The sequence below is a fragment of the Loxodonta africana genome, chromosome 12, assembly GCF_030014295.1.
Source record: "Loxodonta africana isolate mLoxAfr1 chromosome 12, mLoxAfr1.hap2, whole genome shotgun sequence".
Lineage (NCBI taxonomy): Eukaryota > Metazoa > Chordata > Mammalia > Proboscidea > Elephantidae > Loxodonta > Loxodonta africana.
This window is the reverse complement of record NC_087353.1, coordinates 53,962,783-53,977,475: the sequence shown is the minus strand read 5'-3', so window position 1 is coordinate 53,977,475 and position 14,693 is coordinate 53,962,783. Positions and strand designations below refer to the sequence as shown.

The window sequence follows — 14,693 nt, the reverse complement described above, 5'->3', positions numbered from 1 at the left end:
CCATGAGTCCCTCTCGGAGCCCCCACCTCCTCGAAGAGCCCCCTCAGTGCCCCCCCGACTCTTCTTCCTCAGTTTCCCCTTCAAGAGCTTACTGGTCAAAAGTACCTGTTTTAGTGGCACCAACCTGTCTGCGACGCAGCTTTGTCACTCAGTGTGACAAGGGATGTTACTTCCCATAACCACGGCTCCCTCCTCGGTGACGAGGGAAGCGACGGTCTAAACGGGATTTGAGAAGTTTGGCTGAGAGGACCTGGCACAGAGTGAGCCCTAAATGCAGGAACCTGTCCATCCCATCACCTTCCCTTAGGGCCTCCGCACACAACCGCCTTTCACGAAGGATCCCCCGCGGCGCAGCCTGTTCCTCGGCTGTACTTTGTGGTTACCCCGAGGTCACTCCCACCAAGCCGCTGCAGAAGGAATCCTCTCCAGGTCCTCTGCCCTGTGTCTTTCGGCGGAGGCACAGCAAGGCTGCAGAGCAGGGCACGGGCGCCGAGGGCAGAGGGAGGACTCGAACGCAAGGTCGACCCGCAGCGGGATCAACTAGTTTTATAGGTCGGAGCTGGAGGGGAAGTTGGGGGTCCTTCTTGTGTCTACGAATATAGACCTGTAGTCCTTTGCAATACCCGAGTTGCTGAAACATCAGGCACACAGCGTCAATTTAAAATAACTTTTTTTTTTTTATATACAGCAGAAGGTGACTTTGGATCGTCCAAAACCACTGGCTAAGCCCTGCTCCATGCCGGATGAGGTATGAAGGAAGGGAAAGGCCCAAATCCAGAGAGAGGGGTGGACAGCATGAGTGAGCTTTGGGGTGCAGCCAAACACAGCCCCCGCCCCGTGGAGCTGAGGCTCCAGGATTCGTCGGGGAGGGGAGCCCCTGTGGCAGGGAGGCAGAGATCTGATCATCCCCGTCTATACGGGTCTCCCCGAGTGGTTCATTAGCCGCCTGCTTTGCAAGCCACTTGTGCCGAAGCATGGGGCCTACCAGGTGAAAACCAAACCCCTTTGCTGGAATCCCTGTCCCTCCGGCAGGCAGAGGACGGGTCCTGGGGGAAAAGGGTGGCCTTGGGAGGCCCAGTAGCTTGCTGACACCCTTCCTGGGAGAGCCTGGAGCTGCCCAAGGCAAGGGCAATGAGAGGTCCACCTGGAGAGAGGTCACCACCACCCGGGGCGCTTCTCCAGGGAGGCACAGCCTGGCCTATTCTTCCACAGGCCAGGTCACCAAGAGCCTAGGGCAAAGACCCCGACAGGCCCCGCCTGACTGTCCCGTCTCTGAGCCTCCTCCAGGACACCCTCTCAACTGCTCCAGCCCCCTGGGTCAGAAGCTGTCAGGCAGCCCTTCATTATATGTTCTCCACCCTCCTTGTCAGTCCCAAATAGGGACTGTGCCCCCTTGGGCTGGGGGAGCCCTGCGGGACAAGGACCCTCAATCCATGTGGCCCACCAGACTTGGGAAGGCCCCATGTTTAAAAAATGGAAATGACCTCCTAGGTGCGACAAGGCTGGGTGAGGCCGTCAGGAAGCTATGGCTGCCCTTCCTGTGGAATGAGAAATAGGGCGCTACGCTGTGAGGCAGTCGCAGGGTGGGTTGTGGCAGACTCAGGCCTGAGGAGGTATGTGTGTTCCTGTCAGAGACCCCTGTGCTCCCTCCCCACTTCCAGCCTCTTCTCCAAGACAGAGTGAGGCCCCTGCAGGTGCTTATGGGTGGATGACAGGTGGGAAAACAGGTGACATGCAGCCTCTTGGCCAGCCAGGGAGACATGGGGGCTGGGCCACAGAGCGTTGGGGGCATGGCTCCCTCCTCCCAGGTCTCCCGAGCTCCCCTCTAAGGAGCCCAACTAACAGCCCCTTGCTGAGCTCATTGGATGCAGCGCTCTGGAGCCCCCCAGTGTCTAGCAGGGTCCTCTGCACATGCCAGACACGCAGCCCATGAGGCCTACAGCAGGGTCTGGATAATGAGGGCACAGGAGGGCAGCAGCCCTGGGCGTGCTAGTGGGAAGAGTGGGGCTTGGAACATGAAGGGCTCCCTTCAGGAAGAGCAGGATGTCGGCCTGGGACAGTCTATGCCCTCCGAGCGACCCTGAGTCCTACTGCGCCTCAGCCTGCAGGCCTTGGGCCCAGAGCTGCCACCTGCAGTCCTGCGGGGAGAGGGGGTCCTGCCCTGTGCGCCTCACCCCCGCGGGCTGGCAGACCAGGGCTCAACCCCCTTCTCTGCCCCAGGGATCTGTCTCCATCTGTGTGAATTCAGGTCTGGCCGGCAGGCAGTTAAGTGGAGCTGGGCTCCCCTCTAGCTTTGGAGAAAGTGCACCCGCCTGGCTGGCGCCTCTTCCAGACTGGCTCATTACCCAGCTCCCAGAGCTCAGTTCCTCGAGTCGGAGCTGGCCGCAGTCCTTGAAACCTCCTCTCTGATGTCCCACTGTAACTGCCACTCTTTGTGACCACCACCAGCTCGAGGCCTTTGCCTTCTCGCTCCCCTCGATTTGGGAGCTTGGTGCAGCTGCCCTGGAAGGGGCCTTCTCTGACCACCTCCATGCTAGCACACCACTGTCCAAGGGGCTGGGGCAGCTGTATCCGAGACATGCAACCCTCTGAGATACCTCATGCTCTGCCCTTACCCCTGACTGTCCTAAGAGGGGCAAGTGAGGGGGGCCTAGAGGAAATCCAGGCATGGCTGAGCCCCCATCATGTGGCCACCCCTAGGAGTGCCCAAACCTGTAGGCTTGAGACCCAGACCCTGTCCAGGAAGTGGCCATGCTCCTCTGTGCCGGGTGCCCATGCTCCTGCCCACTGGTGACCACAGAGGAAGGAGCCGCCTCTCGTGTGCAGTAAAAGCTTTAATTATCACAGCTGCCCTGTCCCATCACCGCGGCCTCATTGCGCTGTCTGGGAGTCACATCCAGGGTCCAGGTCAGTGCCAGGGCATGGTCCCAGCGTCCCCAATCAGTGACAGCACTGGTTAGCAACAGCAGGATCAAGACGAGAGGCCATGTCGCTGGGCACAGAAAGCAGAGCTCCAATATTTATATATTATACATATATATATTTCATGTGTACACAGATAGTTTCTCTCTTGAAAGTATTAAAAAATTGATCAACCTTCAATCTATAAAAAATACCTACTCTACATGATAGAAAAATCTCTCCTCCAAGTTTACACTGATTTACACCCAAGGCTTTCCCCAAAATGTACAATACGAGACAACATCTTAACTGTATGGAAGTATGGAAGGTGGACCCCATGGAGTATGGGCAGATGTTGGAGCAGTCACACACGCACTCACACACACATACATCGTATGTGCATACACATGGGGCAGCCAGTCTGCGGGGCAGGTCTCAGTCCACCCGGAGCTGCCAACAGGCTCCTGCCCAGTGCTTAGGCTGGGGGCGGGGGGGAGGGGGAAGCTTGGCAGCTCCTAGAGGTGACACCACTGTTCTCAGAGAGCCAGAGCATGGACACTTTGACTCCAGCCTTTTCCCCACCCTCAGGGAAGAGAACTATTTATAAGCCAAACACCCAGAAGAAGAGGGTCCAGGCTTTGGGCCTGGCCTGTGGGATCCAGGCCTCCCCAGGTGGTGTGTACAGCCCAGTCCACAGAGGGCACAGGCTCCATAGGACCAGGTATGGCCACAGCCCCACCTGCTGTGGATGCAGAGGGAAGCTCCACATGGCTAGAATCACTCAGTCCCGGTTTAAGAACAGAGTGTCTGCTGGGCTCCTGCCCTAGCCCCCAAGGAAGCCCTAGTCAAAGCCTCCTGAGGGTTATTGCAGGAAGGGTCCAGCCACTGGTGGGGAGGCCTGTGGGTTCGACCAAGTGCCCTGAGTAGTTCAGGGGTGACACAGGCTACTACAGGGAGATGCCCCAGAAAGCTGAGAAGGGAGGGGGCCCTGCGACTCCCCACTGGCCTCCCCAACCATTGCATCCAAGCAGGGGCTGAGGCCTGTCCCATGTTTCTGTTCCCTGATGCACCAAAGCCCCTGGGGCTGGGCAGACAGAGGCAAGCGGGTTTAACGGGATGGTGGGGGCACTCACCAGGCCCAGGAACTGCCTGTAGTCTATGCAAGAGGAGGGAGCAGTGCAGGCTCTGTGCCCACGGGGCAGACATGGGGTCAGGGCAAATGAAGGCCCCAGCACCTCTCCTGTATGGCCCCCGCACCTCCCACCCAGCGCCCTGGCCCATGGCCACCGGCCTCGTTCTGGGAGGTCAGCTGTTGGGCCATGGTCTCGGCTCTGTGCAGTCTTGTGCATGGCATCCAGTGTCCTACTTCACCTCCAGGATGGAGGGGTTGGTCTCCATGATGGCCACAATGATGCGATCGATGTAGTCCTGCAGGCGAAAGTTGATCTCCTCCTGCTTCTGGATGGCCTCCATGAGCTGTGGGAAGACAGCAGGTGCCTTGGGAGCCGGCTGGGGGGTAGGGAGAGGCCCCCACTGTCTAAAGCATTACCTCATCTCGGGACACAGAGCTGATCTCTGCAGCCAGGGACTCGGAGAAAGATGTAGAGAAGAGGTTCTTGGCCCCCTGGATGCTCAGGTTGATGATCTGCCCATTGAGCTCATCATTCTGCTCCTTGAGGCTCTGGTTGTCCTGTGGTGGCAGTAGCAGCAACGTCAGTCCCCCCAATTTCCCCAGCCTATCCCGGCCACACTATCCTCTACCAGCTGTCAGGGAGGAGCACAGCCTCCTACCTGCTTCAGCCTGCGGACCTCCTGCTCCAGCTCACTCTCTCGGGTGCGGCTATTGTACTCCTGGAGGCCTGCGCTGCTGCTCCGGCCCCGCCGTTGCTCTGCCTCCAGCTTCAACAGCTGCAGGTGCTCCAGCTGCTTCCGGAGATCCTCGATCACCTGCAGGAAAACCACAGAGAGGTGGGGGGTAGGGCACACCTGCGGCAGGCTGGCCAACAAAGGCTAGACACATGGGGAGCTGGGCACACGGGGAGCTAGACTCATGGGGAGCTGGACTCATGGAGGGGTGGGCTGGCCACAAGGGAAGCTGGACTCATGGTGGGGTGGGCTGGGCCCACTGGGGGCTGGGCACATGGGGAGCTGGGCACACAAGGGGGCTGGGCACACAAGGGGGCTCGGCATGAGGGGCTGGGCACCAGGGATGGGCAACTGTTAGCTCATCACATACTCTCCTGACTGCACGTGGGTGGATGAGGACACACGACCCCAACTGACAGACCCGCACCCAGCACCTCTGCCCAGAGTGGCACATTTGAGACGTGTATCTTAGAAAACAAAGGGCGTCCTCAGGTCCTGTCCAGTGGGCAGCACATGATGCAGACCGGGCTGCACATTCACACACAGGTGCACACAGTGCCCAAGTGATGAGCGGGTGAGCTCCGTGAAGCAAAGGCAACAGAAGAGAATGTTACAAAGACAGCATGGCGCTACCAGGGCAGAAACCAATCAGGGCTCTCAACTAGGGCCAAATGGCATCTGGAACAGTTTGAGTCATCACAACTGGGGTGTTCCTGGCATCCGTGGGTGGAAGCAGGAGTGCTGCTCAACACGCCCCAGTGCCCAGGGCGCCCATGGCGGGGGATCTGGCCCAAGATGTCTAGGGTCTGCAGGGAAGACCCCAGTCTAGGGCCACGCAGACCCTTGCCCCAGCGTCACTAGTCATCTCCTCAGGATGGAGAAGCGGGCATGGATGAAGGGCGTAGGGACGAGCCATGCAGGGCACGAGGTTCATAGGGACGAGGGGATGAGGCGTGTGGGGACGAGGCACATGGGGACGAGATACACGGGAATGAGGCGCAGAGGTACAAGGTGCACAGGGACAGGGCGCATGGGGATGAGGCGCACTGAGACAAGGGGATGAGGCATGTGGGGACGAGGTGCACAGGGACGAGGCGCATGGGCACGAGGCACACGAGGATGACGCATGAGGCATGCCAGGATGGGGCGGACGGGGACAAGGCACGTGGGGATGGGGCACATGGCAATGGGGTGCAGGGGGACAGGGAGCGCGGCAACGGGACATGCAGGGATGAGGTGCACGGGGACAAGAGGACAAGGCAAGTGGGGATGTGGTGACGAGGGGATGCAGAGACAAGGCATGAGAGGAAGAGGGGATGTGAGGATGAGGGGTGCAGGGATGGCGTGCCCACCTCCTGGGTGGACTCCTTGTCCCTCTGGAACTGGTGCCGCTCATGGCTCAGTCGGTCGCCCATCCTGCGCCGGTCCTCCTGCTCCTCACTGAGCCGCAGTGTCAGGTCCTCGATCTCATCCAGCAGTTTCTGCTTCTCCTGTAAATTGAGGGCTTTTCTACTCCAGAACGCGCCACCCAGTCTCGCCCCGTCACAGTACCTGTAACCGCCCCTTCCTTGCCCGAGAACCCAGGCGGCCAGCCCAGAGCAGTGCTGCTAAAGGCTGGCATGACAACAACTGCACTCGGCTCCTACAAAGCCCAGGACTGCTTCTAGGTAGAGGTCAATGCAGAGAGGGGCAGACATGGTGCCTGCAGGATCTCCCAGCAGAGGGATGCCTGCGCTGGGCATATCCTGCCCAGAAGCACATCCCTGTCCAGTGAACCAGGAAGCACCCCACTTCAGTGGGCCTGTCTCCATCCCCCTAACCCCATAGCCTCACCTCCTCCAAGCGCTCAATGCTGGCTTTCAGGCAGGGAGCACAGGACCGAAGCTCACCATTCTCCTCATCCAGCTGTTGCAACCTGGGACACAGACAAGGCTGAGGCCATGCCAGTGCCTCCGCGGGGGCCCAGCTTCTCCAGGAAACCTCACTTAGGAGCTGCCCTATCACATACCTGCTCCCAAATTATCTACAGCCTGCTCCTGAGGGCCTCCACCCCACCGCCCTCAGGCTAACAGAAGCCCGTATCTCCCTGCCTCACATGCTCCCTCCACCTGGCTTTGGCTTCCCTCTTGCTTCTGCCACTCAGTACAGTAAGCTGTTGTCACTATCGAAAACCCAAACTGGTGCACTCGACAACCCAGCTCCAGACTTGACAGGGTCCCGACAATGCCCTTTCCCATCTGGGACCTGTCCAGGGGCCATACCGCAACCTGTCGTCACATACCCTCAGACTTGTCTCTCGTGACCTGGATGGGTCTGGGGAGCCCTGGCTGGTAGTTTGCAGGTTGTGCTCAAATGGAGTTTGGTGCTTTTACATGATCAGACACAGCGATGGGTTTTAGGGCACACACAGAGGGAAGGGGCATCTTGTTGCATTGTATTGGGGTGCATGGTGTCCACATGACATTCTGGTGCTGTCCACCCTGACTACCTGGGGTAGGTGTATCTGCGTTGTCTACACTGAGGGTTACTACTTCCTTGCTTATCTCTGTTCCAGGCAGCAGGTCACCAAGTCCAGCTCCTGCTGTAGCATGTCCCTCACCCCTGAGGGGTCTCTACAAACATTATTATCTGGGTTATCTGGGAAGAGGTTCTTCTCTTCTCCCCATTTATTACTTATCCATCACTTGTTTATGTCAGCACGGGCCACCGCCAGACTCTCCCACTGCTGCTCTGCCTATCCAATGTGGCTTGTCCAACCAGCACTGTGTCCTCTGACATGCCTGCCCCGTTCTCGAGTGCCCCTTCTTCCTGCATCCTGTGCCCTCCCTGGATGGCCTGGAACCAGCTATTCCTCTGAGGAGAGCTGGCTCCTCCCATAACCCTTTTCCTTGCTCTCCTGCTGATGCTGCTGTCCCTTCTATCTCACCAGCCAGTGCCCACACAACACAGGACCAGCGCCTGTTCACCAGACGCAGTTAGTGAGAAGGCCTGGAGATCCATGGCTCACCTGAGACCTCACCAGTTCCCTGTCAGGGTCTGGTGGGCTGGAAGATGGCAAGTGGGCCATGTGATTCCATTCTCACCTGTGCAGTGTTCTGCAGTTCAGAGACCTCGCTTCCCAGGTGGGGCATGGGCGGGACCCCTGTGGGGCCTCTTGTTTCATCCTTGTCTTCACCTCAACTTCCACAGGCAGCTGGTATTCCAGCTCCTGAGCTTTCTGAGGCTGCAGGATAAATCCCGGCACTCCTTAGTCCCCACCAGCTCTAAGTTCTCTTTAAGGTTTCCACAGCCCTCAGAAATGCTGTGTGGCAGAGCTCACTCCCCTTCTCTGTCCTTCTGGGTTTGTGCCTTCAAAACATTAAGACTCTTTTCATTCCTGATGTCTTGCTAGGGTGGGCATAATGAATGCCTTCAATTCTCTGTCTTTAGGCTATTTTTTCTTTTTAAAATAACACTTGCTCTCTTTCTTCATCATTTAAAGCCTGCATAACATCACCAGAGGGCAACATCTTTATTGCTGGCATTCGACCATGTCTTCCTTCCCACCTGGTGCCTGTTCTAGCAACAAAGAATCTGTCTCCTGGTGGGAGCTCCTGCTTCTGTCCCTCTCCCTTCTCCTTCCTTCATCACCAAGCTTGGAGGAGAAGCCTCCACCATGTTTGCTGGAAGGACATGCTGGGACCACAGGGCACTGTGAACAGGTGTCCTGCCCACGCAGACTGAGACCCACATGCTAGCATGACAGTGCAGGGTGACGTTATCGAAGCCCTGTGTTCAACCCGGGCTGCATCTCACTTGTGACATCAAAGGGGGAGGCAGGTGCTGCAAGGCCAAGCTATGTCCCCGTCCTGTTCACGCCCAGCTCCACGGCGCCCGCAGGTGCTTCTGCCCTTTACCAGAGGCCCCCCACACCCCAGGTGACACAGACTCCCTGCTCCCATGGGTAAGTGGCTTTTCTATGACCCTCTTCTTGACACCCTGAGGCCATCTAGCACCATCCTCTGCTTTGTGACATTGGCAGTTCACCCCCTCCTACTGCTTTGCCATACTCCTGATGGCTCCTTCTTGTCCCCAAGCAGATGATCACAGGCTGCAGCCCCCTTGCTCTCCTCTGCTCCACGCCCCTTCAGCTTTAATGCACGCCTCTTTACTAAGAACCCTCTTGAGACTCTGCTGTCTTCTGGGCAGTGTAATGCACACGTCAGACTGAGCACAGGCCAGGCCCTCGGCAGCAAGGAGATCCCGCCCCTCTTGGGGCTGTACTGGGGCCAGCTCAGGGGCACCAGCCACCAAGACAGCACTGTGCTCAGCCACCAAGAACCACGCCCGTGGCTGTTTCAGGAGGCCACAGGGAGCCACCCGGGTCCAGCACCTTGGTTTGTAGGGGAAACTCAGAGACCTGCCTGCTCCATGCCCTCCTCCCCTCCACAGCAGGATGCCACTGCTGTCTAAGCTCTGAGTCAGCAGCCCATGGCCACCTCAGGGTCAGCCAGTCTAAAGTGAGATGTGCACACCATGGTAGCATCATAGCCGGGTCCCCTCCTAGCTCCCATCACGTTGCCAGCGCCCAGGAAACCCTGCCCTGTGCTTCTGCTCGTGAGGACAGTGGCTGCACCAGGCATCTGTGGCAGGGCCCTGGCCCCCCCAGTCTCTGTTGTCCCCGGCAGCCCTCTTGCCCTCCCAGCCTCCACTCCTGAAAACACTCAGGAGTGAAACCCAGACGTTTCTTCTTCGCTTTAAGAGCATGAGAAAAAGCACTTGGAATCCTCTTCTGTAGACACTGAAGACTGTAAGCCATCTCCCCACAGGCACACCTGTACACACGCACCCACAGGCACACCTGTACACATGCACCCCTAGGCACACACACACAGGCATGCCTGTACACACGCATCCATAGGCACACACACACAGGCATGCCTGTACACACGCATCCATAGGCACACACACACGTACACACCCAAGCATGCCTATACACACGCATCCATAGCCACACACAGGCATGCCTGTACACATGCATCCACAGGCATACCCATACACACGCACGTACAGGCACACACAGGCACGTCTGTACACATACACCTACAGGCATGCCTACACACACACATCCATAGGCACACACCAGCACACCTGTACACACGCACTTACAGGCACACACACAGGAATGCCTTTACACATGCATCCACAGGCACACACAGGCATGCCTGTACACACGCATCCACAGGCATACCCATGCACACGCACCTACAGGCACAGACACAGGCACGCCTGTACACATGCACCTATAGGCACGCCTGCACCATGCATCCACAGGCACACACACAGGCACGCCTGTACACATGTACCTGCACACACGCAGGCACATTTGTACAAATGTACCTACACGTACCCACATGCAGGCACACCTGTATGCATACACACATGCACATCCACACGTGCATCCACACACACGCACACACGGGAGAAATTCCACAGAGAAGGAAGAATGTCAAAAAAATCATACATAAAGCAGAAGACCCCCCACCTCAAGTCCAGGCACACGTGCTCAGGCTCACTCTCAGAAGCTGTGGGACATCACCTTAGAAATACTAACAATTTTAACCATTCCTGCTAACAGACATTTAGGTCACCTGCTGTTTTCCACTTTTATAATGTTTGGAGCAAGGCTTTGAACCAGTTTGTTCAGGTTCATACCCCTACTGAGAATTTTCATTTCTAACAAGTTTCCTGCTAAGAATCTGCATTTTGACTCCAGATGTACTGAATCAGAAACTACATTTTAACAAGATCCCCAGGTGATTCTTATGTATAACCTCTGGTTTGGACACATATCCCTTGCACATACCACTGTAGACTGACCCCAATCTGAGTGTCTACAGTGCGAGTCCCTATGCAGAGGCACTGCTCACTCAGTGCAGGATACTGCTCTGACTTCCAGGCCTTTGGGACACATTCTAACACCAAGTCAGTCCCTTCTTCTTCAGATTTTCCCTGATTCATCTCAGGTTTATGGCTCCAGATGGGCATAAGAATTAATTTTGTCATGTTCCCCTTAAAAATCAGGTAGATATTCTGACTGGGGAACCGACAAGAGGCAGTACCAGAGAGACTGACGTCTTAGAATTAATTCAGAGGTTCCAGGGCCTTCCAATGGGTTCTAAAAGTCTTCTTCATGTGTGTTTTCTACTTTGTCCAAAGTTAAGTTTACCCCTAGATGGTGTGCCTTTCTGGGGTGGGTGGGGGGCTTTTGCTAACAATACCATCCCCCCACAACTCTCATGGTGACTCCTGAATGCTGGAAGGCCGAGATCTTCTCTAGCCACCCACCTGGCCTGCAGGTTCTCAATCTCGATGCTCTTCTCCCGTTCCATCCTGCATAGCAGCTCCCTCTGCTTTCGGGCCTCCTCCAGGACTAGCTCGCAGGTTCGTAGCTCCTGCTCCTTCAGCTGCTCCTCCAGGGCATTGGCTCTGCAGAGGCGGAGAGGTGAGGTGAGCACCTGCAGGGCCTCCAGGGTTAGTGACTGTGGGCAGCTCTATAGAGGGGAGGCAGGAGAGACGTGCGGACACAGGGAGGCAGGAGAGACGCGGGACACTGGAGGAGGCAGGGGAGGTGCAGGGGACACTGGGGAAGGCAGGGGAAGCTTTCCACGGGAGCTCAGTTGGGGTGGCTCTGAGTGTACCTGAGCTGCGAGGCCATGGCAAAGTCACAGAGGCAGGCGCAGTCTCCATTGTTCTCAGGTGGGACCGCAACCCATCCCAGCCACACCTGTACCTCCCACCCCCTCGCAGCATGTGGAGGAGACCCTTCCAGGGAACACAAGCCTGCCAGGTGCCTGCCCGTGGGAACCTGCACTGACACTGGAGGCTGCCCTTCTGCAAGACAGGCGGTCATGTAGGAAACTGTGGTGACACCAGAGGCAGTGTCCACAAGAACCAGGAGAGCTGGTCCTGGAAGCGGGTACAGAGATACAGGGCAGGGCGGGGTGGATGCCCCAGCATGCCTATGTCCACTGATGATGACGGACATCGCACTGAAAGGAAACCTCTCCAGTCAGCGCTGGGAGTCTGGGTAGCCTGCCCAGATTCCTCTTGACAAAGACAAGGATGCTGTAACATTTTCTGAGACGTAGCTTACCCTTAACCCCCACAGGACCCAGATCCCCCTCTGACTCAACAACAGGCAGGCAGCTGGCCTCCCTGGTGAGAACTCAGTGAGCAAGCAGCGGCCAGGCCGAGGCCTGGCTCCTCCAGGGAGCTTGTTTTCACCGTTAAGATGACATGAGCTTGTACCACAGCAGCATGGCATGTCCAGGAGCAGACCTACCGTGTCTATGTAACTTGGGGTAAGAAGGCTACAGAGGATGTCCAGTGTCCCTGTGGCCTTAGGGTGTACTGGTTTCCAAGCAGAGGCTGCTGCTTGAGACTCTGAGACAGTTCTTGCGCCCTCAGATTACAGATGAGAAACCGAGGCTCAAAGAGACACAGCCCTTGGCCCCAAGGTCACCAAGTCCATGGCAGAGCCAGGGTGTGAACCAGGTACCTGGGGAGGACAGTAGGTCCAAAAGCCTCCTGGGAGAAGCCACCACAGCTGTGCTTATGGGAACACAGGAGCCACCAATAAGTAGAGCCTGGTCTTCCTGCCCCAGCCGGCCTTCGCCCTCATTTCACCTGAGTGACAGCCCTTCCCCCACACGCTCACCTGAGCAGTTGGCCTTCCCCCATGCCTCACCTGAGTGGCTGGCCTTCCCCCCACACCTCACCTGAGAGGCTGGCTCTCCACATGCTCACCTGTGCACGAGCTGTAGGTTCTCCTGTCGCAGGCGGCTGTGCTGCTCCCCGTTGGCTGCACTGTCTTTCTCTAGCTCAGACACCCGCTTCTCCAGGAAGACAACCTTGGAATGAGACACTGGCTTAAGAACAGGTGAAACGGCAGATGGCCCACACCCACTGGGCACAGTGTCTAGAACCCAAACAGGGATCTTCTCAGGGAGAACAGAAGTGCACTAGACCCTGCTAGCTCTTGGGGCCCCCTGCTCCTGCGAACAGATGCACGTGTTGCCAAGACCCTGAGGTGAGCCCGGGATGGGGGAGCAGGGGGTCTGCATTTCTGACATAGCCCACAGGGTGGCCAGGTACCAGGGATGCAAAGGACAGCAAGGCTCAGTGTCCTGGCCTCTCCCTCCCTCTCTACAGCAGGTAGTAAGACGAGTGAAGGTGAGCAGAAAGAGGGCCAGAGAAAGCTTACAGAGCATGAGATGCTGAGGGGCCACGGAGGTGGGGGGCTCCAGGAGGAGGTAAGGGGCTCCAGGAGGAGGTGAGGGGCTCCAGGAGGAGGTGAAGAAGGGATACAACAGAAGGTGAGGTGAGGATTCTCCCAGCCCTGCCTGCCTGCCAGCCCACCTAGGGCCCTACCTTGTCAGCAATGGCCTCCTCGGTGCCCTCCACGGGCTCGGGGGGCAGGTCCTCCAGAGCCTCCATGGTCAGGGCCCCTGACTGGTGCAGGTGCCTGGGGACAAGAAGCAGGAAGAGCCTAATGCACAGCAAGCTCTTTGGAGCTTGATAAAACCCTGACCTACACAATGCTATGAACACACATTCTTACATGATGACAATCAAGTCTACCAGGTTCTACTTCCACTTCAGCAATGACTGAGCTTAAACATTTCCCAAATTTGATTTTTTCCCCAAAAACATTCTAAGGGAGAAAGAAGGATGACAACTTCACCATGGCTGGGCCACGTGGTCCAGGAAGTCCCTGGGTCCGCTGACCCCGATACATGCCCTGGGTGGGTAGAAGGGTACTTCCCTGGGACTGCAGATCCCCAAGCATGCCTTGGGTAACACAGGAGAAACCTTGGGACTAGCCTGTGGATGTCAGCTGACACTCAAGAGGGTGCTGGGCCCACAGGGTGGAATGATTGGTAACTACTCCCTTCCTATAGGAAACCCTGGTGAAGTAGTGGTTAAGAGTTTGGCTGCTAACCAAAAGGTCAGCAGTTCGAATCCACCAGGTACTCCTCAGAAACACTATGGGGCAGTTCTACTCTGTCCTATAGGGTCGCTATGAGTTGGAATTGCCTCAGCAGCAATAGGTTTTTTTGTTGTTGTTGTTTCCCTTCTAATCACTGTCCTTATGCCTCCAATGTGGGCTCTAGGTCAGGCCCAGACTCCACAGACAGTGGGGCCCAGGCCTCCCAACTAGAGGGCCTGAGGCACCTTGAGGGGCTGGGCATGGGGAAGGGAGGGATACGCCACATCCAAGAACCAGTGTGCCAGGCCCCGCCAAGTCCTTGTCATACAGCCGCCTCATTCTCACAGCAAATCCAACAGCATTACTGCATCTCCATCTTGCAGGTCTCAGGGTGAAGGGGAGGGAGGGCAGAGCCATGTGACCCCAGAACCCATGACAGCCTTGCCTGAGAGAGGCTAGGTCAGCTGCAGAGCACACACCCTTGGCGGGGGTGACAGCCTCTGACTAAGCACACAGCAGACAGGCAGGACAGCAAGGGGCCACCTGGTGCCCATCAGTAGGACCTCCAGAAAGAGAGGAGTTGGAAGGTGGACACCAGAGAAGCAGCTCGGGAGATCTCTCAGTGCTAAGGGACACGAGCTTCCAGATTAAAAAGGCACATTTTTTGTTTTGCTCAGAATAATTAATGGTGTAAAAAAAGGGACTCACGACAAGACTCATTTCGGAACCCCAGGAATAAGGGAGATACCCTAAAAGCTTCTAGACAGGGGGATTTGTCACAAAGGCACAAGCATCAAAAAGAACTTCACCTCTCAGCACAACCCTGAATGAGAAGATAATGAGCAGTCCTTCAAAAATCCTACACTTTTAAACAAGAAAGGCATCAAAGGTTTATCTCCTGTGCACCGCTGTTCTCAAGAATCTATACCAACAGTGGAGGGAGGACAAGAAGGAA

General features: G+C 56.8%; 1 protein-coding gene across 13 annotated transcripts in view; it reads right to left on the bottom strand.

Annotated features, from left to right (window-relative positions):
* Positions 1–633: 633 nt before the first annotated feature.
* The window catches only part of RAB11FIP3 (RAB11 family interacting protein 3), an 84,092-nt gene continuing 70,032 nt past the window's right edge, over positions 634–14,693 (bottom strand). For 7 of the 13 annotated variants that reach the window (XM_064295264.1, XM_064295265.1, XM_064295266.1 and 4 more), the window contains 8 exons: positions 13,180–13,273; positions 12,556–12,659; positions 11,095–11,235; positions 6,601–6,682; positions 6,120–6,257; positions 4,693–4,848; positions 4,451–4,591; positions 634–4,377 (listed from right to left, as the gene is read on the bottom strand). In XM_064295264.1, coding sequence (XP_064151334.1) covers positions 4,264–4,377; positions 4,451–4,591; positions 4,693–4,848; positions 6,120–6,257; positions 6,601–6,682; positions 11,095–11,235; positions 12,556–12,659; positions 13,180–13,273 — 970 coding nt within the window. In that variant the 3' untranslated portion in view covers positions 634–4,263. The remainder of the gene's footprint in view (positions 4,378–4,450; positions 4,592–4,692; positions 4,849–6,119; positions 6,258–6,600; positions 6,683–11,094; positions 11,236–12,555; positions 12,660–13,179; positions 13,274–14,693) is intronic. The other 6 variants (XM_064295267.1, XM_064295269.1, XM_064295275.1 and 3 more) reach the window with 3 other exon arrangements.